The following is a 25,047-nucleotide window of genomic DNA, read 5'->3' as shown; positions in this document are numbered from 1 at the left end:
AAAAAAAAACGAAATCTTTTTCCTTTCCGTGAGTCATAATGAAACAGCACAAATTTTCCCCAATTAAAAATGTCTCCACTGAATGCAAAATGGTTGGTCTTGGGCACTTTGTACTACCTCAGGAGTTTAAGTGTGCCCCGTGACAGGGCCTATGCCCAGGTAATGCACACTGAACCCCACATTGCTGGGTCATCTTTGAGGTGCACAGCCTCCCACAGGATATGAATAATGTGAGTGACAGGATTTTTGCAAGTTCATTTCTGAATCATTAAGTCAGAATATACAGATGTTATTCTCCTGTCTAGCACAGCTGCTTCTACTTTAAGCATTGCATTAGAAATAAAGTGGTTTTAATGTTGAATTCATAGTTTGCAGCAAGGGCTGGGGATTTAGCTCAGTGGTTCTGATCCCTGACTCACAAGCATAAGGACCAGAATTTGATCCCTGGTACAAAAAGCCGGGGGGTTGCACATAGTTTGCAGCATTCAGAGCTGCGTCCCCAGTGACTTGGCACATTTGCTGGCTGGCTCCAAGCAGTACCCTTGGGGAAGTTGCACGTGTACCTTGAATATTGTGACATTAAGGCAGCGTCACAGAAAAACCATTTTATTTCTGAAAGTTGTTTATTTCTTAATGTTGAGGCAGTGGAAGAAATGAGGAAATGGCTATGGACGGGAAGGTAGAAAAAAGTGTGGCTCTTGCGTTACACATTTTCCTTGGGCTTTGGTTTCCTTCACTTTAGTGGTTTTTTTTTTTTTTTTTTTTTTTCCTAATACGGGGTGGGGGGATCCAACTCCACCTTGCTCTTTTAAGGCAGGGGGTGGCACCACTGAGCTAAATCCCCAGGCCAGCTTCAGCTTTTTGGAAGCAAGTCAGGATGTGTTCATCTTGGCTGAGAGCTAAGACGTAGATCAAGGTAGAGGAAAGTGACTCATTTGACATTACCTCACTTTCTGAATCGCTCAAATGCCCAATCAAGTCATGGCTAACTGCTGCGAGAAGAAATTGTTCCTGTAAGCAGATTTATTTAGTTAGTTAGCTTTGGTGCCAGGGATCAAACTCAGGACCTTGCAGTTGCCAGGCAGGTGGTGGAACCACTGAGGTAAATCCCCGGTCCTGTAAGCAGATTTTTAATTTAAACTTTACTGAGGATATTTTGTGCTCTGTTTCTGAACTTTATTTAGTGAAAGTTCGCACAGGACCTTGCAGTGACCCTTTAAGCATCACTTTGGGTATGGATAGGGATGGAGCTAAGTGACAGAATAGATGACCATTCTTAGTAGCACTGTGCTTGCTTTTTTCATGCGCGTTGCACTGAGACTAGAAAATTGAGTTGTATGTTCAATGATTGTGGCTTGGTGTTGAAGAGGCTGTTGGGGTGAAAGTGAGACGGGGGCATGGTGAGTGTAGCCTCCTCTCGGGGAAACTGCAATGCTTTGGAGGAGGAGCCTTGGTAGGGCCACCAAGCGGTGCAGTGAGACCACGCCCCTGCGGCGGTTTGTGCCTTCCCGCACGTAGCGGCAGGGCAAATGGCTGCAGTACCCGCTGCAGTACCTTCGGCGGCCTCTGAGACTCAGCTCCCCCGAGCGCTCGGGCTTTTTCCTGAAGCTGCCCGAGCAGTGTTTGGGGACAGGCTTGGCTGTGTTTGGTGGGAGAGATGCCCAGACCAGCTGTGCTAGGATGGTGAGGTAGCTGGTCCACAGCGAAATGCCACAACCAGTAAAGATGCTGGCTGCAGAGTGTGTGTGTGTGTGTGTGTGTGTGTGTGTGTGTGTGTGCGCGCGCACACACACACACACACACACACACACATATACACACACACACTTTTTTTTTCTTTTTAATTTTTCTAAAAAGGACCCTATCTCATCTGGAACATCTTTAATTGACTTACAGATCCCATTTCTTCAACTTGAAACAACTGGTGTGTCTTGAAATACTTGCAAAAGAATTGTCAATCTGTTGAGTTGGTCCAGGCACATCAGATATAGGAGGTCTGTGCCCGTTTTACAGGAGCCTGGGAATTCTAAGAGCCTCCTTCTGAACCATCCTGATATTTGGTTATTAAAACTGAGAGCAGATTTAACAAATATCACTTAACATGATGGATGATCATTTTAAAAGTCTGACAATATCAGGTGTAGGGAAGGCAGGAACTCATGTTATTGGTTGGTGGTTTAAAAATTGATCCAGTCATTGTCAAGAACAATTGACATTGTTTGGATAAAATAGAAAGAAAATGACCCAAGAATTCATTTTTGGATAGAAGCTCACGTGCGCTAGGCATCCTGTCCTGGGAGAGTTGTACTATTAATAGAGGAAAATCTGTTCAGTGGAGGGAAAGGGCCACCAGTAAGGGAATACAAGCAGTGGGGTCAGAATGAATTAGCCCGATCTGTTTACCAGCTGCATGGATCTTAAATGTGGGGCAGAGTGGGAAAGCAAGCTACTCAGTGGTCTGCACAGTGTGCTACTTGGGACAGGAAAATGGCCAGTAAAACTTACGGTCAAAGCCGGGCTTGGTGGCGCACCCCTGTAATCCCAGCACTTGGGAGGCTGAGGCAGGAGGATCGCTGTGAGGTCAAGACCAGCCTGGGCTACATAATGAGTTCCAGGTCAGTCTCAACTACACAGTGAGACACTGTCTCAAAAAACAAAACAAAACAAAAAAAAGCTATGGTCAAAAGCTGAGTCTCCCTGTAGTCTGTATATGTTGGTATAAATTTTCCCACTTTCTGCCATTGGGTATAGAGGTGCTGCGATTCTCTGGGTGACTAAGTGTGCAGTAATTGGAGTCCTAGGATGTCAGAGCCATACAGAGAATCTGTAGCTCCGACCTCGCTGCAGAAATAGAGCGAGGCTCTGTGGCCACTAAACTGTTCAGATCTTTCCAAAGATCTCTGGAAAGGAAACCAAACAGCTGTGGGTAACTCAAGAGCCTTTTGAAACTCATTTTATGCAACAATAAATAATAAAATGCATCCTCTTTTTCCTGCCCCACCCCCCCAAAAAAACTGGCCGGTAATAACATGGGGTTCAGTCCAGCTGCAGAAGCTCTCGCTGTACATATGTGCCCGGATTGGCTGTCACACGGGCTCTACAAGGTGTGGGGTCAAGGTGGGGGAGGCCTGCGGGTGCTAGGGATGGATGAAAGATAAATAGTGCTTAGTGCACATGGTCAGGTCTGGGTGGTAGAAACACAGATGTTAGGGGCCCGGGATTTAGCCCAGTTGTGCCATCACCTGCCTCAAAAGCACAGGTGCCCGAGTTCGATCCCCTGTACCAATAAATAAATACATAAGTAAATAATGTACTGATAAAAATTTTTAAAAAGCAAAAAAAAAAAAAGGCATTTTTCCTTTTTTTAAAATAGAGACAGTCTCAACTACATGGTGAGACCTTGTCTCAAAAAAAAGAAGCCGGGTGTGGTGGCGCACACCTATAATCCCAGCATTCAGGAGGCTGAGGCAGGAGGATCACTGTGAGTTCGAGACCAGCCTGGACTACATAGTGAGTTCCAGGTCAGTCTCAACTACATGGTGAGACCCTATCTCAAAAAACAAAAAAAGAAAACTACAGGTGTTTGGTTTTAACAAGAGAAACAAACCTATAAAGGCTGCCTGGGAAGCCATTTCACTGATCAGCTTCAGGTGCTACTCAGCTGCAGCTGTCCCCAGGCTTCTCCGGCTGAAACAGCCCTCTGCCTGGGGATGGGATCCAAGGACATGAGGGTCCTCCCCTCAGGAATTGGGGGGGATCTTCTGGAGGGCAGACCCACTTAGCATCAGCTTTGTGCCCTATTCTGTGCTGTAATTTAAAGTAGATGGGACCCCAAGTTTCTGCCAGTAAAGTTTGTCACTTAGCTCTAGCCCTGAAGCAAGAAATTTTTTTTTATTGATTGATGGGTTGATCTCCAGGAGTCCTTGGGGATTGAATTCAGGGCCTTTGAACTGAGCTATATCCCACATCCCTCCACCCCTTTTCCTTTCACATCCCTTTTTTAAAATTTACTTTGTGCTTGCTGAATTGGCCAGGTCAGGCTCAGACTTGTGGTCCTCCTGCCTTAGCCCCCCAGAGCCCTGGGATTCCAGGTATTTCCTTTTTTCCCCCTCTAAAGCTGGGAATTGACTAAACAAAAAAGTGCTTATCGTCTGTGCCCCACTCTTAAGGAATCTTAAGGAAGCGCTCTCACATGTCACAAAGCCACTGTCAGGGCCCTGGACACTGGAGAATTGAGGGTTAAAGGCCCTCTGTGCAGCCTTGGAGAAAAGAATGGCACCTGTGAGCTGGCTGGAGCGGGGAGGGAGGAGGTGGGCATCGGGTACCACTGCTCCGGGGCTGGTCTCTATGTGTATGGTGAGGCTGGCACCCGAGCATCCTGGGTACACGGTCCTGCTTGGTGAGAGCTGCTTGTGCTTAGATGCACTCAGACCAGGCCGGCTTATTAGGGCAGATGATGGGGACCTTGTTGAAAGAAGAGTTAGTGGGGCCAAGTGTGACTCCTTCCCAATGCAGCCTGACAGTAGTGCTGGCTCTAAGAAGCAGAGTCCGGTATTTTTTGTTGTTGTTTTTGTTTTGGTTTTTTGGTTTTTTGAGACAGGGTCTCACTATGTAGCCCAGGCTGGTCTCCAACTCACAGCGATCCTCCTGCCTCAGCCTCCTGAGTGCTGGGATTACAGGAGTTTGCCACCATGCCCAGCTCTTTTTGTATGATTTTTGCCATGTGGATTTCAAGAATGGCTGAAGAATTATGTCTGACAGAAAAGTAACTGGTGTAAGGCCTGAGATTTAGCTCAGAGGCACTGCACCTGTCTTGCAAGCACAACGTCCTGAATTCAATCCCCATTACCAAAAAAAAAAAAAAAAAAAAAAAAAAAAAAAAAAAACCCCTGAGGCCGGATGGGAAGGGTCTGAGCAGGCACCTGGAGCTGAGCTCTGCCTCTCCCAGCCTGGCAGCCCTGACTAAGGCCTGGATGGTGTCTTGTTTTCCGCAGTGGAGAAATGGCTCTGAGAAAGCTGCTCCTACAGGGCCTTGGGCTCCCGAGCAAGGCTGCTGTGCCTGGGCATCGTCTATCCCGCCAGCAGCGGACGTACCAGGCTCTTGCTGCCGCCTGGAGGTTGGCTCTGCATGTCTCTGCCTCCCAAGGAGGAGGATGCGGAGTGACTCAGGCTGGCATGGCTGGGACCACTCACTCTCCTGGGGTCCTGGGGAGCCACCAGGGGGCAGCTTGTGTTTGGGGAGGACCTTGGAGACAGGCTGGAAGCTGCATCCACCATCAGGGAGAAGAGAAACCAGTTGGTGACATAGCTTGGTCATAGGGTGCTCTCAGGACACACGATCTTTGTTTTTTTGTTCTAGGGATCAAACTCGGTACCTTGCGCTTATAAGGCAGGTGTGGTGCCACTGAGCTAAATCCCTGGCCCTGTTTTTTCTGTTATATATATATATTTTGAAACAAAGGTCTCTGTAGTTGAAGCTGGCTTTGAATTCACTATGGTACCCCAGGCTGGCCTCACACTCACTGCTATCCTCCTGCCTCAGCCTCCTGAGTGCTGGGATTAGAGCCTGTGGACTGGTTGTTTGATTCAAGATAGTGAATAAAGAATGTGGTTTGCATGTGGCCAGTGTAATTGGATATACTGATGGCTTCTCCAGGAAAGCCTTGTCACAAAGGTTTACTGTGCTGGGTTTGGGCCAGTAACTATGTTGCGCGGAATTGTACCAGGGATTTTGATGTGTGTGTGAGAGTCGCACATACCCTGCTTTGAGATTCTCAGTAGACCAAGCCCTTCAAGCTGCCCTGCAAGCCTTTGTGACCTAGGGCCTAGAATGCTTGTCTTGCCTCTGCCACATATAAACAGTATATTTCTGAACGGCAGAAGAGCTGTTGACTGTAGAATTTCACATTTCAGCTGGATGTGGTGGTTTACACCTGTAATCCCAGACCTTGAGAGGTAGAGGCAGGAGGATCGCCGAGAGTTTAAGGGCCAGCCCGGGCTATGTAATGAGTTTAAGACCAGCCTGAGCTACTTGGAGAGACTATGTCTCAAAAACAGTAACGACAACAACAAAAAAAGAACTTTACGTTTCATTTAATTTCTCTAATAATTTTACAGGATATTTGTAAATAAATATATGACTTCTTGAAAGGATGCACTCATCATTTTTCTTTTTTTTTTTCTTTATTTGGGACAGTCTGTTACTTCAGACTGGCCTTGAATTTACTATGTAGCCCAGACTAGCCTTGACCTTGAAGTGAACCTCCTGCCTCAGCCTCCCAAGTGTTGAGATTACAGGCATGATCCACCAGGCCCAGCTGCTTGTCTTTTTTTTTTTTTTTTTTTTTTTTTTTGGTACTGGGGATTGAACTTGGGTCCCTTATGCTTGAGAGGCAGGCGGCCGAACCACTGAGCTAAATCCCCAGCCCTACTTGTCCTTTTTAAAAAAGTATTTCATATTAGTTATTTTATTCATAAAGAGAAGAAAAGTTTTGCTGTAGTTCTGCCACCCAGACAATATCCCATTACAGTTTTGGTACACACCCTCACAGACATGGTGTATGTCTGATTTGATGTCCTATCCCCAAAAGGAAGGGAACAGGTTCTTGCGTAGAATAAATAGGAGGGCGTTAGAAAATCACAGGTTTCAAGAGAATTCAGGAGGGACAGTCTCAGGGTTCCGGGGACCTAGCAAGAGCTCACTTTTCACCTGCAAATCTTAGCAGTTTTCTTTTTTTTTCCCATTAAGTTTATTGATATACATTTATCATTGGGATCCTGTACCTTTACATGATATATCTTGGTTCTTGTTTTTTCCCCCATACCCCTGCCCTCCCTTCACCCCCTTCACCCTTCCCTATTTACAAAGACTTTGTTTCCAGTTTTTAGTTTTTTCTTTTCCCTTATTTCCTTTCCCCTCCCTTCCCACTTCCCCTTTAGCCGTTTTCTTCCTATTTCACACTTTGAATTAATCTTAGCAGTTCCTCAGGATTTTCCTGAGGTGTTTCTGTGTTTTCTTGGAACAAAGATATACCTCCCTAAGCACCTGCTTACTAAGGTAATGTTCCTGTCACCCCAAGAGCGTTAGTTGTGTTCAGCTTTCACCCTTAATCCTTGTTCAGCTCTCCAGGGCAGACCCTACTGAGCTCTGAGCGGTCTTTCCAAGTGGGGCCGAGCAGCTGCCCGGAGCCAAAAAAAGAGCGGTGTGTCACCGGAAGCCCACGTCCAGAGCAGCTCAGGTATGATCTGATTGTCAGTGGCCTTGGCCGAGTCTCTGAGGAGACCGAGAGGCTTAGGTCTAGAAGGCCCTGCAGATAGATGGTTTGTCTTGGCTGTCTGTGGTACATAGTACGTAGTAGCAGCAAGGTAGGCTACCCTCTTCTGTACAAATTGATTTGCATAAAGCCTTCTGGCCAGAAGTTGGTTGGTGGATTGATTTTTGAGGTACATTTCCAGTCTTTGGGGGGGGGCTGGTGACATGGTCCCCCAGGGCCACAGCAAGTTTGTGTGTCCTGGTGGCCTGGTACACCAGCTCCCGTCAGCCCAAATGTATGCTGTGTGTCTGCCGTGAGAGTAGGTGCAGGGCCCTGGCCACAGGAGATGGAACTGGCGGTCTGGCTGATTGTGATGACATTGAAGTGGACAGAAAGGTCATTGAACAAACGCAGGAATGCCTCCCAAGTCCTGGGTGACTGCAGATACAAAAGGTGGGGGGAGAGGTTGGCCTTTTCCTCCCAGTGCCTCTCAAGACAATGAGATGGGCAGTGCTTGCCCCACGGGGTGTCCCTCGCTGGGAGCTGAGGGTTCAGCATCAGTCAACAGACTGGATACAAGGCTTCTCATGCCAGCCCTTCTGGAGGTGGCCGGGATGGGTTTTGATTGGGAGTGGGGTGAGGGTGATCTACATGGACACCGTGGAGTGAGGCCCTGAGATGGGAGCCGGAGCTAAGGAGGGGCTGACTTCTGATCCTGTGCTGAAGGGTTTTAGAAGCCTTGGTTCAAGGACATCGCTGAGCAGGGTATCCACTGTGTTTTTGTCCTCTGCTCAGCTTAACTAACCGGCTCAGTTTAGCTGTGGGTCAGTAGTGAAGTAAAGCAGAGGTGTCAGGGTGGTTCTTGGGGTTGTGACCTGGGCTGGTTAATCACCTGGAACAGATGGCTCCACTTTGAGAGGAGCACGTCTCAGGAGGGGAGTCAGGTGGGCCCTCAGGACTCATCTGGGTCAGCTGTGTAGCTCAGCGGCACAGCACTTGGCTAGCGTGAGAGGCCCTGGGCTCAATCCCCATGTGGAGCAGTTAGGGAAACGTAATTCCCTTATATTGCAACTGACTTGTTGATGAAGTTATAATAATGTTAGAACTGTACTGGCAGTATTGTGATTACCCTCTTGTGTACAAATTAATTTGCATAAAGCTCTGGCCAGAAGTTGATTGGTGGATTGATTTTGAGGTACATTTCCAGTCATTTTTATTTTTTTATTTTTTATTTTGAGAGGGGAATCTCTGAGCTTCCCAGGTGGGGCTCAAACTTGTGATCCTTTGCCTCAGCCTCCACGAGTGCTGGGATTACAGGTGTGCACCAAAGTGCCCAGCTAGATGTGGTATTTTTTGGGTTTTGAGTTGTCGGTTTTGCTACAGGCTCCTGGGATGAAGGAGTTTGTATTCAGGGTTCTTGTGGGACTACTTTGGGACCTATCTATTGTCACACTTACTAGGAGTGCAGAATAAACTGATGCCCTGGGTCTCCCCAAGGGGGGGGGTCACTTTATGTTTGGGTGAGGGAGGTAAGAGGTACCACGGGGTCCCTGCACTGATGCACATCAGTGGCTTCTAGACCGCTTGTCACACAGGAGTGGACTTAGCAGGCACTAAGCTAGGCCGGCCCCAGTTTGTCAGCCCCTGAGGGTGTTTGAGACTTCCTTCTATATACATTCATTCGGTGAGTGTAAAACAGTGTGGTTGATGGGAGGTCATCATCATCTAGCAAGGTCCCTCTCAGAGTCATGCCCGCCCTTTGCCCGATTTGGGCCTCACCCACCTCCCCAGAGTGTGGCTGGGGTGCAGAGCGTATTTATTGAGTTAATGTGTAAGCAGGAGTTGGCCCCCTGTGCCAGGTGCTGAACTGAGTGCCTCTTGACCTGATGGCTCTCTTTGGTTTCCTGGACCAGCACCTCCGAAGCCATGTCGAAGCCCCACTGTGAAGTCGGGACAGCCTTCATCCAGACGCAGCAGCTGCATGCAGCCATGGCCGACACCTTCCTGGAGCACATGTGCCGCCTGGACATCGACTCGGCCCCCATCACGGCCCGCAATACCGGCATCATCTGTACCATTGGTGTGTGCTGCCCCTCCCTGCGCAGGCCTCGTGGCTCGGGAACAGTTCTCTTAATCGCAGGCCAAGATGCTGAGTTTCAGGGAGGGCTGAGAGGCTGACTGGGTCTCACCTAGGCTTTTCTGATGGACAAGAGCCTGCAGGATTTAAGGAAAGTGGGGGAGTGCACTCCCAAGATCCAGAAAGGCAAAGGCTAGCACAGTAGCATTCTTCTGTGCACTTTTGAAAGCGTTTTGGGCTATCAGGGAGTGGAGTTGTTTATAGGAAATGTAATTGCACAAACTGCTGTGTTCTACTTGAATAGCACATTTTTCTACAAAATGCCTAAAATGCTTTCTTCCTAGGCCCGGCCTCCCGCTCGGTGGAGATGCTCAAGGAGATGATTAAGTCTGGGATGAATGTGGCCCGGCTGAACTTCTCTCACGGAACTCACGAGGTGAGCCGTGGCTGGATGGGGTGGGGTGGTCACAGTGCCTTGTAGATGGTTAAGGGTGCTGTGGACCAGGTGGGTTCATGGCTGGGGTTCCCGGAGGGTGGGAAGCGGCCTTTATTAGTCCATCCTACTCCTTCCCTCCGGCCTGCTTGTCACTGCATGGTGTCCCACACACCTGGACTGCCCTCAGCCCTCCCTTCCCCTGGGAATCCCGAAGCCCATGGTGGCGAATCCATGATACACATGCTGCAGCCAACTGTTCCTTATCCCTGAAAGCTCTAAAAGTCTTAGCAGCATCACCGCCCTCAGCCACTGTCCCCAACACTCCTGCCCCTGGGTTTCTGCAGCAGCTCATGCTGCCACTGTGAACTCATAGGTCACCCAGCGGGTCGATTCTGGCTTCGCTCAGACAGCCAGGGCAGATGCAGGACGAGGGTGGAGCTGCTGTCGCCAGCTAAGGACCAGCTGGTGTACGGAATAGCCCTGTCTGTTCCGTGGGGTCCCACGCTGCGGCGTGCTCCCTGTGCTCCTGGTATATTTGAAGAGCCACACAGAGGAGGAGCAAGAGATGGAGGAAGGGAGGGGAGGGGAGGGGGATGGGAAAGGAATTAAAATGGGTTTTGAACACATGCCGACTCCCCATGATGAATATACTTAGTATGGACTGCAAACATGTGCTAATGAAAATTGAAATGAGAGAACCAGACAGCATGTGTCTGTAGGATGTATTTGAGCTGGGATTTTTGTTAGGCAGCCTGACCTGTGGGCAGAGGCCTTACCCAGGGACCTAGGGCAACTGTCAGGGAGGGTCCCGCCCTCCCCTCTGCTTCCCCTTCCTAGCAGTGGGGATTAGGCCCATTGGGTAAAAACCTTGAGACTTCACTGGATTTCCCACAGACACATGGCAGTGATGGAAGCGTGAAGTGCTCCCTGTAAGGTCAGATGGTGCGGCATTGCCCTCTGGCCTTTGGAAGTTGGTATTAAGTTTGGACTAAAAATAAGTCCTCGGGAACAGCAGTCCAAGAAGTGAATCCCTCCTTTCCGGGAACCTGAGACTGCATCACAGATTCTGTAAATGGCCAGTGGCCTGGCAGGGAGCTGGCCCCCAAATGTCACAGGGGCCTGGTCTGTCCTAGGCAGGTTCAGCTGCAGCCCTGCTTGGCATTCTGCCATATTCCAGAAGCACGGGCAGCAAGCTCTTCACCAGGGTTTGAGAGGACTCACCCCTTGTTGCCTTAGTTCAGAGGGTGAGCTCTCAGGACCACTGGGAAAGCTGGCTGCTCATTGGTCCCTGCTGCTTGAGTCGGCCGAGGCCTGTGGTGTGTGGGGGATAGAGCAGGAATAGATGTTGAGAGGCTGACCTTTAGGGAGGCTTTATGGCACCCGCTTCCCGTAAAATAACACCGGACAGCTCTGAGACCGCGAGCAAATGAGCGTCCTCTGCCCGACGGGCTGGCTCAGAGTTTAGATGTGTGTTTGTTGTTTGTGACAGGCTCTCAATGTGTAGTTCAGGCTGGTCTCAAACTCACAGTGATCCTCCTCCCTCAGCCCCTCAAATGCTTGGATTACAGGCCTGTGCCGTCACACCCAGCCTGGAGTCTGGTTTCTTAATCTGAGAGTCATTCAGGGATAATCTGTACTTTTTAAATTTTTTTTGGTACCAGGGATCGAACTCAGGTTCTTGCACTTGCAAGGGAGGCGGCGGCGGAACCACTGAACTAAATCCCTGGCCCTGATAATCTGTACTTTTAAGTTTTAAGTCCCTCTTGAGAGTTTATTTTTAGGTTTTAGACCATGGCGAGGTTGTCCCCAAGAGCAGGGTTTTAGGAGCTGATTTGAAATTATTCTAGGAGTGTGTAATGTATGGTAAATAATTTCAGTTTGACTGCATGGTGGGGTGCTTCCACTAGGAGCTGGGGACATTCTTTAGGATTTTTGAGATAAGGTCTGTGGTGGCCTTGAATTTAACTATGTCTCAGGTTGGCCTCAAATTCTCAGCAATCCTCCTGCCTCAGCCTCCCGAGTGTGCACCACCGTGTCTGATAAAGTCTTTGGTAATTTCAAGTACTTTTCTGAGAATATCGAACCTGCTTTTCCTCACTCTGACAGAGACCATGTACTGTCTGATTGGATCTTTTAACAGCTTTGGCAGCTCTCTGGCTCCATCTTTGGCAGTCACAGAAGCAAGATGTTTTCTTGCTGAACATGCGGTTCTATGATGCCATTGTTGGCCAGAAAATAATGACTTTTAAAGAACTTAAATTTAGACCTTTCTGAAGGACAGCGGGAGGGCGATGCGCTTAGTGGTTGGATAAAGCTAGCAAAACCACAGCTGAAGCAGGGTGTGGTGGCAAACTCACGTAGCTCAGTGTGAAGGCCCTGGGTTCTGTTCTCGGTACCTGCTCCCCCAGAAGTGATCTAGCCCCAGCTCCACACACTTCAGGCCAAATGATGTTAGGGAGATCAAACCAAGGGCGTCCCACTGGCTAATCTAGTGCTGTACCCCGGCTCAAAACCAGGTGACTAAGGCTGAAGTCTCTCCTTGAAGGAATAGTTAAATCAGTTCCAGTTAGAGAGATAAGGAGCTTAGAGAACTGTGGAAGTCTGTCCATACTAAGGTCAGGCAAGGATAGTACACGAACCAGACTAACCAGGTTGGCACTCGAGACTGCTCTTGGGAAGATAAAGAAAGCATAAATAAAACTTAATCCCAATCCAATAGTATATCAAAGGAAGTTTGCAATACATGACTAAGATAACTATATTTCAGGGACACAGACAGGATCCCAAATTGGAATTAAATAGAATAGTCATTGTAGTGTAGGATGATAATAGTAATAATGATTATGATTATATACGTGGCTTTTTTTTTTTTTTTCTGGCACCTTCCACTTGTGAGGCAGGCGTGGCACCACTGAGCTAAATCCCTGGCCTCTCTGTTTTGAATACTTATTCCTCATTTGGTTCTGAGCAAAAAGCATTTGATGATGTTCTGTTTTTTGTTTTGTTTTGTTTTGTTTTGTTTTTAAATCTGGGTATGGTGGTAGACACCTGTAATCCTAACAGTCAGGAACCTGAGGCAGGAAGCTAAAGGTTACCCTGGGCTACATAGTGACCTTGTATCAAAAGACTTTTTTTTTTTAAAGTCTTTAAAAGATTTCTTTTCTGCCCTGCATTCTCTTGTACCATTGTTGGTTTGCTTATAATTTTTATGACTTACTATAAGGACCTCTACAAAAAAAATCATGCCAGTGGCCCCTTATTCCAGAGTACATAAAAATTCAAAGCTGAGCATTTTTGACAGCCTTAGGGCAGCACTGTGCCGGCCTCCTTCCTGCAGCACAAGGTGGCATTTTGGACAAGGGGTGGGTAAGGATAAAAGCCACAAAGTGCTGAAGTAGGTGCCCTTTATCGGCAGTGTCACATGGGCTGTGCTATCTGGGAGCTTTTAACATCTTATCTGGGGTCTGACTCCCTTTGTAATCAAACAGTAGTGGCAGATGGGAGAAGTGGGAAGGCAGAGGAGAGGTCGCGGCAGTCGTTGCCAGGGTTTGTGTCAGAGGGTGTTGCCTGCGGACACAGGCCTCTGCCTGCCTGTCCCTGTTCACTCCCTCTCGAATGGTCCTGGAAAGTACCCGTGAAGCCCGCCTGCAGTGACCTTCCACATGGGTTTGTTTAGCTTGGGCCACTGTTGGCCGTGTCAGTAACGTGGAGTTTGGATTGTAGTTAGGATCGATAGGAAAGGCACAGACCTGGATGCTCATTGAAATGTTCTGAGGCCAGGAGAGTTGGAGGTGTGTGTAGAGGGCTCCCAGTGTGTGGATGGGCCGCTCCTTTCCTAAGGGACCTGCTTAGCCCTCGGGTGGGGAACCTGCATCTGATCCAGGCATGGAGGACCCGTGTCATCTTCCTTGTCTTTCCTCCAGTACCATGCAGAGACCATCAAGAATGTGCGTTCGGCCACCGAGAGCTTCGCTTCCGACCCCATTCTCTACCGGCCAGTGGCTGTGGCCCTGGACACCAAGGGACCTGAGATCCGAACTGGGCTCATCAAGGGCGTGAGTATCATGGAACTGAGGTCCGCTCTGTCTGGATTGCAGGTCTTAGACTTCTGGGCTGCAGATGAGGGGTTTTTTTGTACCGGGGATTGAACTCTTGCACTTGCGCTAGAACCACTGAGCTAAAAATCCCCAACCCCAGATGAGGGTTTTATATTCATCACTGAGCAGAAAAAGCTGATTTTGTGTACTGTGCTAGGAAATAGTACCCTTGTTACTCTAAATTCAGTAAGCTAGGGCCAAGAGATTTATTTAGCTCAGTGGTTCTACCGCCTGCTTTGCAAGTGCAAGGTCCTGAGTTCAATGCCAGAAACCAAAAACAAAACAAAAAACCCCATAAGCTAAATGTCACATGGTTTCTCTTGTGAAAAACTCGAAGCATAAATCTATCTTAAAATAAAAGATAAATAATAGGAAATGGAGAGCTGGATCTTTTGCAAATTGGAAGTGGACCAAGAGATGTAAGAAAGGAGTTGAAAAAGGGATGAAGGTATGTCATGTACCTGTACCAACTCACTTGAGGACTCGGTCATCAAGTACTAAGAGAAGTGAAAATTTTAAAAAAGACTAATACCTACCACCTTAAAAAAAAACGGAATTATTTTGGTAACTTTTTTTTTGGTACCAGGGATTGAGCTCGGGTCCTTGCGCTTGTGAGGCAGGCGGTGGAACCACTGAGCTAAATCCCCGGCCCTGTGGTAACCATTGTAAATGAAATTCTCTCCTTTTCTAAATAGAGGGGGACACCCCCCACCCCCGGGAAAAAAAAGAAATCTCCTTCCAAGTGTCTCATTTTGAGGAGGATTTCTGTCTTTTTCTCCTGTGGTTAGTAGCAAAGCTTGAAACAGTGTAGTTTTTTTCCTTGTTTTCTTTCTTTGAAAGATAGGGAAGTTTTCTGACTCTGGTCAGCTGAGATGAGAGCCCTGCTCCTGGGACAAAAGGCCTGGGTGGCACCAGCTTCCCAAGTCTGGACCTGGCCACCTCTCTGTTCACAGAGCGGCACTGCTGAGGTGGAACTCAAGAAGGGAGCCACACTCAAAATCACACTGGACAACGCCTACATGGAGAAGTGCGATGAGAACGTGCTGTGGCTGGACTATAAGAACATCTGCAAGGTGGTGGACATAGGCAGTAAGATCTACGTCGATGATGGCCTCATTTCCCTGCAAGTGAAGGAGAAAGGTTCGTATAGGAGTCGGGTCCTTCTAGAGACTGAGGAAGGGGAACAAAGAGAATTAAGAAACTGGGTGAGGTGGTGCACGCCTGTCATCCCAGCACTTGGGAAAGCTGAGGCAGGAGGATCCCAGCAAGTCTGAGGCCAGCCTGGGATATCTATCAATACTCTGGCTCAAAAAAACAGAAAAAGATGAGTATAAACATTGTATCTTGAAAACTTGTACTAAACTAATAGAAAATAAAGTTGGGTGACAGCAAGGTTGTGTCTCACTAAGCTGCCCAGGCTGGGCTCAGACTTGAGATGCTCAGTTATGCTCACCGTCCTCACGGTAAGGCTCTTGTGCTGAGACACCATGATTTACAAAGGAGGAGACAGGTGCAGCGCGTTGACCGGGTTGTGCAGTTAGCGGAGATGGGTTTACCCTTGCTCTTTTGGCACCAGGGTAGTGTGCTCTGTCCCACTTTACTGGCCCGTGACAGGGCCCGCTGCCTGTCCCTTCCGGTTGACGTGTGTGTTCACCACTCTGCCTTCCTTATCTCATGCAGGTCCTGACTTCCTGGTGACCGAGGTGGAAAATGGTGGCTCCTTGGGCAGCAAGAAGGGTGTGAACCTTCCAGGGGCCGCTGTGGACCTGCCTGCCGTGTCTGAGAAGGACATCCAGGACCTGAAGTTTGGGGTGGAGCAGGATGTAGACATGGTGTTCGCGTCCTTCATCCGCAAGGCTGCCGATGTCCACGCGGTGAGGCAGGTCCTGGGAGAGAAGGGGAAGAACATTAAGATCATCAGCAAGATCGAGAACCACGAAGGAGTGCGGAGGTAAGGCCCTGGCTCTTGGTCCCAGCCGAACTCATGAAGGGCATGGTGGAGCCTGGTAACGCCTGGTCCCCAGACCTGGGCCTTCCCCATCAGAGTGTAGCCTGTGTTAGGCCTGGCAGTGCATGTCTATAATGTCAGCAGTCAGAAGGCTGAGGCAGGAGGATCTTCATGGGTTCAAGGCCAGCCCGAGCTACATAAAGACTGGCCTGAACTACACAGTGAGAACTTGTCTCAAAAAAGCAAAACAACAACAACAAAAATGCAGTTTCAGAGACCTGGCTACACTGAACCAGAGACTCCTTAGGGGAGTGGGGGGGACATTTTAATGATGAAATCAAAGTTTCCTAGTTGATTGAGAAGCTTGACCTTATTCTGCAGACCTTGGGACCAACAGTGGAGAATAGGTTCACCGCCCCCAGGACCAGGACCATCCTACTGGACTCCTAGCAGGGACTCCAGCAGTGTTTGCTGGGGAGACCAAGGGGAAAGGCAGGTGGTGTGTTCTGGGCAGGGCCCTTTTAGGTCCCCTCTTGGCGGCCATGTGGAAGCCCAGTCCCCGTGTCCATGCTGAACCTTGGGCCTCCTGGTCTGTACTTAGAAAGTGCTGGCCCAGTGCTGAGGCCCATCTTGGTATGGCCCGTTCAGCTTCGCGTAGGAAAGTGTGAGATTCTCCAGGTTCACACGGCCCCAGCTCAGACAGCTATGTCCCTGTGCCCACAGCATAGAAGTACACAAGTGCAGCCAGCCTGGGGTGTCTGTTCTCTTGACTCCCTGTTAGTGACCTCATTCAGTGTTTAAAAAGACACTGTAGTACAGTGATCCATGCATACCCATGTTCATAGTAGCTAGATCTTGGAAGTGGCTTGTGTCCATCAGTAGGTGAACGGATAAAGAAAATGTATTTATGCACAGTGGAGTACTACTCTGCCACGAAGAAGGATAAACAGTCATTTGTAGAAAATGGATGTACCTCAGGACATTTGTTAAGTGATGTAAATTAAGGCGCACAGTGTAAATATGGTTTTTCTTAATATGAGAGATCCATAACGTAAAGAGCAAACTGAAAGAGATAATAGAATTTATTTTAGGAAGGTAGATCTTTCTCAAATGGGAAAGAGAACAAAGAGAGAAAGCAGGCTTAAGAGAGGGCAAGAAAGGAGATAAAAAGGAATGAGGATGTATTGGGTATATTTACCGACTCCACCCAAGGAATGTAATCATTACGTACTGCAAACATGTAATATTAAAAATTCTTGTTCACATTCCAATGGTGATGTGCACCTATCATCCCAGCACACAGGAAGCTGAGGCAGGAGGATTACTGTGAGTCTGAGGCCAGCCTGACCTAGACAGCAAGAGCCTGTCTCAAAAAAACCCAAGCAAATAAAATACACCCCCAGCCCCACCCCTGTGGTTAAGGGTGTGCTTGGCGAGGTAGAAGGAGCCCAAGCATCCAGCACTATGGCCTCTGTGGCCTCATTGTCCTCAGCTGGGTGGCGGTGTGCTGCGTACCAACCACTGGAAGCCTCCCCTCTTCCGTCTTGATAGAGCTGTGGGGGTCCCTGGATGGACCAGCCATGTCTGTGTCCTTGGGCAAGGTGGGCAGACAGCCCTCGAGTGTTCTTGTGAATGGTGTCACCACGCAGCAGTGGCCTCGGCTTCCGGGTTCACGACGTTAGCTGGAATCGCTGACAGGAGGCTTAGCCAGGCCTCGGGTGCGGCCTCCTGAGACGTAGTGGGCAGGATCCTGTGGGCTATGGAGGAGTTCTGTTCCCTCTCCTTCTAAGGTCTCCAAAGGCCCCACCGCGTCCTCACGCCCACTTCCCACGTGTCCCTGTCAGCGTAACTTAGCTTCCTCTCCCTGTTCCTGCCTTCCCTGCCAGGTTCGATGAGATCCTGGAGGCCAGCGATGGCATCATGGTGGCCCGTGGTGACCTCGGCATTGAGATTCCTGCAGAGAAGGTCTTCCTGGCTCAGAAGATGATGATTGGGCGCTGCAACCGTGCCGGGAAGCCCGTCATCTGTGCCACACAGGCATGTGTTTCCTCCAGGGCCACAGGCCATGTCTGTGTGTGTGTGTACAGACATCCTCTCCCCTCTGCGGGCACACAGTGCCCTGGGCGCCTACCCGCTCTCACCGTGCCCTGTCCTTCTGCAGATGCTGGAGAGCATGATCAAGAAGCCCCGGCCCACCAGGGCTGAGGGCAGCGACGTGGCCAATGCCGTCCTGGACGGGGCGGACTGCATCATGCTGTCTGGAGAGACGGCCAAGGGTGACTACCCGCTGGAGGCCGTGCGCATGCAGCACCTGGTGAGGACGGCTCCGGGCGGGTGTCTGCTTTGCCCCTCCTTCCCGCCTTATTGTCCTGAGTCACCGCCATGACAGGGAGGCAGTGGGCCTTGGGGTGCCTCCTGGTTTGTTTGTTTCTGTTCGGCTTCCTTGCCCACCCACCTCTCCTGTCCTTCATCACACATTGCACCGTTCCCTTTTGGCGTCACTGTGCGTCCTTCCCATGGCTGAAGTCACAGGACACCTTATACCCTTCCCTTGGACAGTGCAGAGGGCCTGGGTGCCTGTCCCCGTGTAAGTGAGGTCCCAGACCGTTGCTTCCAGTTGTCCCCTCTTCTGCCTTCCACCTTGCCTCCCCCTCCCACAGACAGGGTCTGCTCCTGGCCTGTGCCTAGGCTGCTGCTTGCTCAGAGCTGGCCCTGCACGGTGGCCGCAGCATGGACCTTCCTGGTGGGCTGAGTGACCAGCGCAGGGCTGTGGATGGAGCTGAGTGGAGCTGCAGGTCCCCTCCCTCCTGGTGGCTCCAGGTCCAGCCTGGTGCACCTGCCCTGGGTCCAGACATGGCTTTTCCCCTTCCACCTAACTACCAATTCCTGCCCTTCATGTGACCTCAATTCCCCTAAGCCCGCATTTAAAACACCACCACCACCCCCTCAAAGGAAAAAGAAGAAAAAAAAGCTAAGTGTTTTTTTTTTTTTTCCTTCACTGTCCTTGTGTCCCGTTGGGCTGAAGCGGGGAAAACAGTTTTCCTCATCTTACCTGCGTGCGTCCCCAGGGCTGTCATCATTGTCTCTGCTGGGTTTCCTTGAACTGAAATTGGCAGAGACCATTCCCTTCCCTGGGGACATTGGTGTGGCCCCCCGAGTTGCTCCAGGGCGTGAAGGCCCCTCTCCCCCAGCACAGTCACCTCAGCCAGTCACCTCTAGAGCATCTGCCCTCCGGTCTCCAGACTTCCCCCTTCTGTTGCTCTGCTCCGTTGACTGCCTGGCCCAGGTGGGGGTGGTGCTCACCTTGAGCCGATCATAGAACCATGAGCCACGTAGACTGTCTCTGGGAAGTCGTTTCAGTCTTGAGGGCCTTGTCCCAAGGTGGAGTAGGTGATACGTTTACTTACAGCCTTAGTACCACGTCCTTTCTTCTCCCGTCCGTTCTGTGCTCCGAACAGTCACCTTAGGAGTGCGAGGCTGGGATTGCATGTCGCTGCGCACAAGATAAGTCACAGGTCTGGCCGGGCTGTGGCTGCCCTGACAGTCAGGCCTGTCCTTTCTGTCACCCGTTAACACTGGCCACAGTCTCTGTCCCCTTAACTCTGGGCTGCTTTCTCCTGTGTCTAATGATAACCCAGAGCTGGGCAGTACCAGCTGTGGTTCTGTCCTGCTCCGTCCCACTCCGTGCTGGAGCTGTGCATGCACTTTGATCCCAGGAAGTCCCTCTACGGGCCTGCTTGGGACCCCTGACCTCCCCCACCAACATGCCAATCCCTGCTCCCTGGTTCTAATCTCTGAGGCTCTGTAGCTAATTCTAGGTCGTATCTGACCAGTTATCTGTGTGATTAACTCAGCGGCTGTCTCGTGCCTGTTTTAATCATGATCGCAATCAAATGTCTTCCTAAATTTAGCTCCTGCGGATGTCTGTCTCTTCCCATGGCTGTTTAGTGGACCCCTCGCAGCTCAGCCCTCTCCTGTCCTGCTGAGCACCCCTTGAGGCTGTGGAGCCCTGGCTTTGTATGATCCCGGCTTTGCAGTGCCACTGGGCCTGTTTCCATGGCTGGGCTCCTCCCCCTGCCTGCGGCCGTGCAGCACCCAGACAGCCGTGTGGCGGGGCAGGGCCTGCTCCTTCCTGTGAGCTGTGTGTCACAGGCAGCGTGGTCGAGTCCTCTGCTAGGGCGTGACGTGGGCCTGTCCTGGCGTGTCCCCATGCCGAGGTACCAGAGCCTGCCGCCTGTTGTCTCCTTCCACTCTCTGATCCAATCGGAAAAAGGTTTTCCAGCCATCCCAGCTACTTGGGAGGCTGAGGCAGCAGAATTGCAAGTGTAAGCCCAGCCTGGGCAACTAGCAAGACACTGCCTGTTCCTCTCTCAGAAAAATCCTTCCAGAATGGAAGACCCAGTTTCCCCCAAATTGCAGGGGAAAAAATAGTTGAAGCATGAGACAGACTATCCACCCCTCCCAGAGCAGATAACCTTCACCACCCTGCCTGTGTCTGCCTGAAGGACAAATTTAACCTACGATATGTTCCTCTCTGATTAATTCCCCATTCTGTCTTTCCATGTGTTGTGTCTCTTGTGTTTTTTTCCTCCTCTTCTCTCTTCCTTGTCCCCTTCCCCGCCTTCCCTAACCTTACAGATAGCTCGGGAGGCTGAGGCAGCCATGTTCCACCGCAAGCTGTTTGAAGAACTTGTGCGAGCCTCCGGTCACTCCCAGGACCCCATGGAGGCCATGGCCATGGGCAGCGTGCAGGCTTCTTATAAATGTTTAGCGGCAGCTTTGATAGTGCTCACGGAGTCTGGCAGGTAGGGCCCTAAGGGCAGGTGTCGCTGTAGGATGACCAGCTTCTTGCGCCAGCTGCTGCTAGGGAGGTCATGACAGGGTGGATGCAAGGTCCTGTGGCTCAGTAGGCTCAGCAGATATCACAGGCTCCTGGTAAGGCACTGGTCCCGTGGCGCTGCCACCTTTCTGTGCACGGACAGGTTCCTCACCAGCCACCTGTGACTCTTCCCCGCCCCTCCCGTGACAAGGCTCTGATAAGGCTCTGTCCCCCCTCGTCCCTGCGGACGGATGTTGCCCCCCTAGATTGCCCGAGAGGCAGAGGCTGCCATCTACCACTTGCAGTTATTTGAGGAGCTGCGCCGCCTGGCCCCTATTACCAGCGACCCCACAGAAGCCGCCGCCGTGGGCGCCGTGGAGGCCTCATTCAAGTGCTGCAGCGGGGCCATTATCGTGCTCACCAAGTCCGGCAGGTAGGAGGCGGCAGGGCTCCCTGGGGTCTGCGGAGCAGTGCTCAGTGGCGCCAAGCCGAGGTAAGACCGCACCAGCTGCCACTTGAGCCTGCAGGACACTGCGTGTGCACGAAAGCGTTAGGCCTCGCGGGTCCCAGCAAGTTCCCAGCCCCTCGTGATAGGCCTCCAGCTCCAGTGCACGTGTTACTCCATATTGAGGGGCAGAGGACACCGGGCATGGTGGTGCACGCCTGTCATCCCAGCCCTGAGGCAGGATCCTCACAAATTCAAGGCGAGCCTGTCACAAAACAGCAAAAGGTTACTCTAGTTACTAAGTGCTCTTTAACAGTTAGAGTATCAGTGTTCCTGGCGTGCCCCTGTGGCACACTGGCTCCAGCTGTCTGAGCTGTAAAGATGATGGTTCTGTCTGGCTGAAGAAATGAGGATGGCACAATGCTGCCGTCCTAGGGGTCATACGGCCAGGCCAAGGGCTGTGTGTCCAGTGACCTGGAGTTGAGGTCCCTTGCTAGCCTGGGACACGGACCTACCATCCCTCAGCTGTCTGGGAGTGCTCCTTACATGGCCTCAGAGGGCGTGAGGGCTCCTGGGAGACTGGGGGCAGGGGGCAGTGCCATGGGCCGAGTGGCAGGTGGGCTCCCCAGATTGGGGGGACCGAGGCCCATGCCCCCCCCCAGCAGTGGCCTCAGGCCTCCCACTCTGCCTGAAGAATGCCAGCCGCCAGGGTGACCTTTCTCCGGAGCTCCCACCCTTGCTCTTGGACTATTTTGAGCTCTGGACTTTTGGGATTTTGTTCAGCTGGTCCTGACTTCGGCAGCTGTGGCCTCCCTGAAGGCGGTGTATGGGGAGAATCCCGAGGTAGAGCCATCTCTGCTGTGCCGAGCTTAAGTTTCCCTGACACCTGTTGTGTGTCCTCAGAGTTTGTCTGTCTGCGTGGGCTTGGCTCCCCTGTAAGCCACCCCCGCAACTACTTCGACACATACGCAGCTGCAAGTGTACAGTGTCCCCGTTCTGCCAGGCCTGGATCTTCCTCCTGGGGAGCAGCTAGGACTCTTAAAACCTTAGAAGGGAAGTCATATTTTTTTTGATAAGTCAAGTGTGGTGGTGCACACGTGCAGTCCTCACACCTGGGAGGCCAAGGTGGGGTTGCTGCAGTTTTGAGGGCAACATAAACTAAAATAGTAAGATACCCCCCCTCTTCTCTTGATCCTTGGGTTAGACTGTCTCTACAGCTCAGCTGCAGGGACCATTTTAGGGGTCTGGGACCCATGTGAGTGTGCAGGGTGCACAGTCAAGCCCCACGTTGCTGATTCTCAGGGGCCATCGGCTCTCCTCTCTTCTGCAGACATCAGCTGCTGTTCATGTGCTGCTTGGCTTGTAGCTGTCATAGAGCCGGAGAGGCTGGGTTAGGGCTGCTGGTCTGTGCCAGAGCCTGACCACCCTGGGTCAAGGTGACCCACCTACTAGAGACAGCAGATGCTGGTGGGGATAGCACAAGGAGCGGGTGCTGCTGGCTGGAGCCTTCAGGGCAGCCTAGTGAGCTCATCTGAGGTTGGGCTACGGCCTGAGGCCCTGATGTGCTTCCTAAGAGATTCCTGGGGAGCCTTTTTACTTGTCTCTTCATCCTGTCCCCATTCCATCCCAGGTCTGCCCACCAGGTGGCGCGGTACCGTCCCCGTGCCCCCATCATCGCTGTGACCCGCAATCCCCAGACAGCGCGCCAGGCCCACCTGTACCGTGGCATCTTCCCAGTGCTGTGCAAGGACCCGGTGCAGCAGGCCTGGGCTGAGGATGTGGACCTGCGCGTGAACTTGGCCATGAATGTCGGTGCGTGGCTGGGGGCCTGCTAGAGGGGCTAGGTGGCAGGGAACTGGCCTTCCTGGGACCTAGAGTATGGGGAGGGGGAAGGGGACGTGCAAGGGACAGGAGCTGGGTGACCGCCCTCTTCTTGACATGGCCTTTCCCTGGGTAAGATAGACATCAAGGGGTGAGGCAGTAGCTAGCTCTGACCTTGGGCAAGGCTCCTGGCTCTCTAGGGTATAGCTGGAAGATGTCAAATCCATATCCCCCTTTGCCTGTGCTGGGAGTCTGGCGCCACCTTGCGGTTTGACTAAGTAATGCTCAGTCCGTCCACCCACTGCCTCTGCCCTGCCCAGCCCCGGCCTGGCTCATACTCATCGCCTCTCTTCGCCTCTCGTTTTTTCCAGGCAAGGCTCGGGGCTTCTTCAAGGCAGGAGATGTGGTCATTGTGCTGACCGGGTGGCGCCCTGGCTCCGGTTTCACCAACACCATGCGTGTTGTACCTGTGCCGTGATGGCCCTGGAGTCCTCCTCTGGCCCCTTTCCCATCCCCTTCCCCCACCCTTCTGTTAGGCCAGCGACGCTTGTAGTGCTCACTCCGGCTGTAGTGTGGCACTGGTGGGCTGGGACACCTGGGAAGATTGCATCTCTGATTGGCACCTTTTTGGGCACAGTGGCCCAGAGCTGGCAGCCCCCAGTGTGTCTCCACTCCAGCAAGGGATGAGGAGGGAGGCCCAGAGCTTGTTGCAGGACCTGTTCCGTTCCTGTAAAAAGAGGATGCCCAGAGAACCCAGCTGCGGCAGACAGCACGGGGCTGAGAATGTGGGACAGTGGATCCGCTGCGGCAGACTCTGGCCCTGGCCTCCCCGCTAGACCTGTGCACCAGTTCTCTGCACCCGCACTCCATGCACACACTCCACCTGCCTCCTCCAGACCTGTTGCTATAGAGCCCACCTGTGTGTCAATAAACAACAGCGAAGCTCCTGTTGCCTCTCTTCTGTGTTGTGGGGGGTTGAGCCCTGCCCTCTGGGCAGGTGAGGGAGCCGCCAGCCTGGCTCCTGCAGAAGGCTCTGTAGCCGTAGAATTGGCTCACTTGCTGACCATCTCAGCAGCTGGCTGCCTTGGGGGTGTAGTTTATCCCTTCGAACACCTTGGGGAGATAGGCAGGCAGGGCTGTAATCTCAGCAGTTGGGAGGCTGAAGCAGGAGGATAGATACATCAGCCTGGACTGTAGTTAAAAGACCAGCCTGAACTAATAGAGCAAGACTGGTCTCAAAAAAAGCTCCAGTGGCCGGGTATGGTGTATTGGCCTCAGATGGGACAGGGTGGGAATGGGAGTTCCTCCATAGAGGAACCCTGGTCCCAGCCAGTCTGCCACCCTTAGTTTCAGTACTGGGCTTGCAACTAGGTCCTCCTGACTGCCAGGGAAGAGCTCTGCCACTGAGCTACATCCTCAGCTCTTGTATTTTTGAGACTTGTGAAGTTTCTGGCTGGCCTCCGACTGGTTATCCTCCAGTCTCAGCACCCCTGTTGGGTCTCCCAGCAGCAGAGGCGCCTTGTGAGTTCTGTGGGATGTCTTGTGGCCCCGGTAAACTACCCCAAATCCCTGAACAGTAGTGGCAGAGGGTCCTTATCTGCTGAAGCCTCCTCCTCGATCCAGAATGGGGGTGGTGGGGACAGTGGGACCCGGCCCGGCCTGTGCCTCTCCCTCCTGACTACGTGTGAACTGGCGGGTGGGAGAGAAAGGACCTGCTTGGCTCCCGGGAAGCAGAAACTTAGGGGCCTGTGATACTCAGTTCCCAGTCTGGTCCTCCTCAGCCCCGACACGACCCCACCACAAGTCATCCCTGTGATGAGTGCTAACCAAATGATTCCGGGTCCCGTGTCTTGGCGACGCTGGTTTCTCACTACCACGTCGTAAAACCCCCTGCTGCTCTCGGGTGTCACGAACCCTGGAGCTCAGCGTTGGGCGGCGCTGAAGGAGAGCAGAGTTGGCTCCTGCAGAGGCCCGGAGCTCCGAGTCTAGGATGGAAGAGGAAGATCCCGGGGCGGGGTGGGGGGGACCCAGGCCCGCGGCGATCTGTTAGCTGGGGAGACTGTCTTTGGACTTGCAAGGAACTTGGGCCCCACCTGAGCGCTGCGGAGCCGGGAAGCATCGGCTAAAGAGCTGCGCGCGTCCCGCACGAGC

General features: G+C 51.7%; 1 protein-coding gene across 4 annotated transcripts in view; it reads left to right on the top strand.

Annotated features, from left to right (window-relative positions):
• Pkm (pyruvate kinase M1/2) overlaps positions 1-23,843 on the top strand; it is a 26,591-nt gene extending 2,748 nt beyond the window's left edge. For 2 of the 4 annotated variants that reach the window (XM_033756136.1, XM_010627204.3), the window contains exons 2-12: positions 7,122-7,238; positions 9,167-9,333; positions 9,675-9,766; positions 13,690-13,821; positions 14,817-15,003; positions 15,544-15,814; positions 17,698-17,848; positions 17,973-18,125; positions 20,450-20,616; positions 22,706-22,887; positions 23,268-23,843. In XM_033756136.1, the coding sequence (XP_033612027.1) occupies positions 9,180-9,333; positions 9,675-9,766; positions 13,690-13,821; positions 14,817-15,003; positions 15,544-15,814; positions 17,698-17,848; positions 17,973-18,125; positions 20,450-20,616; positions 22,706-22,887; positions 23,268-23,374 (1,596 nt within the window). In that variant the 5' untranslated portion in view covers positions 7,122-7,238; positions 9,167-9,179 and the 3' untranslated portion in view covers positions 23,375-23,843. Of the gene's footprint in view, positions 1-7,121; positions 7,239-9,166; positions 9,334-9,674; positions 9,767-13,689; positions 13,822-14,816; positions 15,004-15,543; positions 15,815-17,697; positions 17,849-17,972; positions 18,126-20,449; positions 20,617-20,896; positions 21,064-22,705; positions 22,888-23,267 lie in introns of all 4 variants that reach the window. The other 2 variants (XM_010627201.3, XM_033756135.1) reach the window with 2 other exon arrangements.
• Positions 23,844-25,047: the final 1,204 nt, after the last annotated feature.

The sequence above is a fragment of the Fukomys damarensis genome, unplaced genomic scaffold (genome assembly GCF_012274545.1).
Source record: "Fukomys damarensis isolate Sample0158 unplaced genomic scaffold, DMR_v1.0_HiC HiC_scaffold_25, whole genome shotgun sequence".
Taxonomy (NCBI): domain Eukaryota; kingdom Metazoa; phylum Chordata; class Mammalia; order Rodentia; family Bathyergidae; genus Fukomys; species Fukomys damarensis.
Note: the sequence above shows the minus strand (reverse complement) of the source record. Positions and strands in the feature narration are given on the sequence as shown.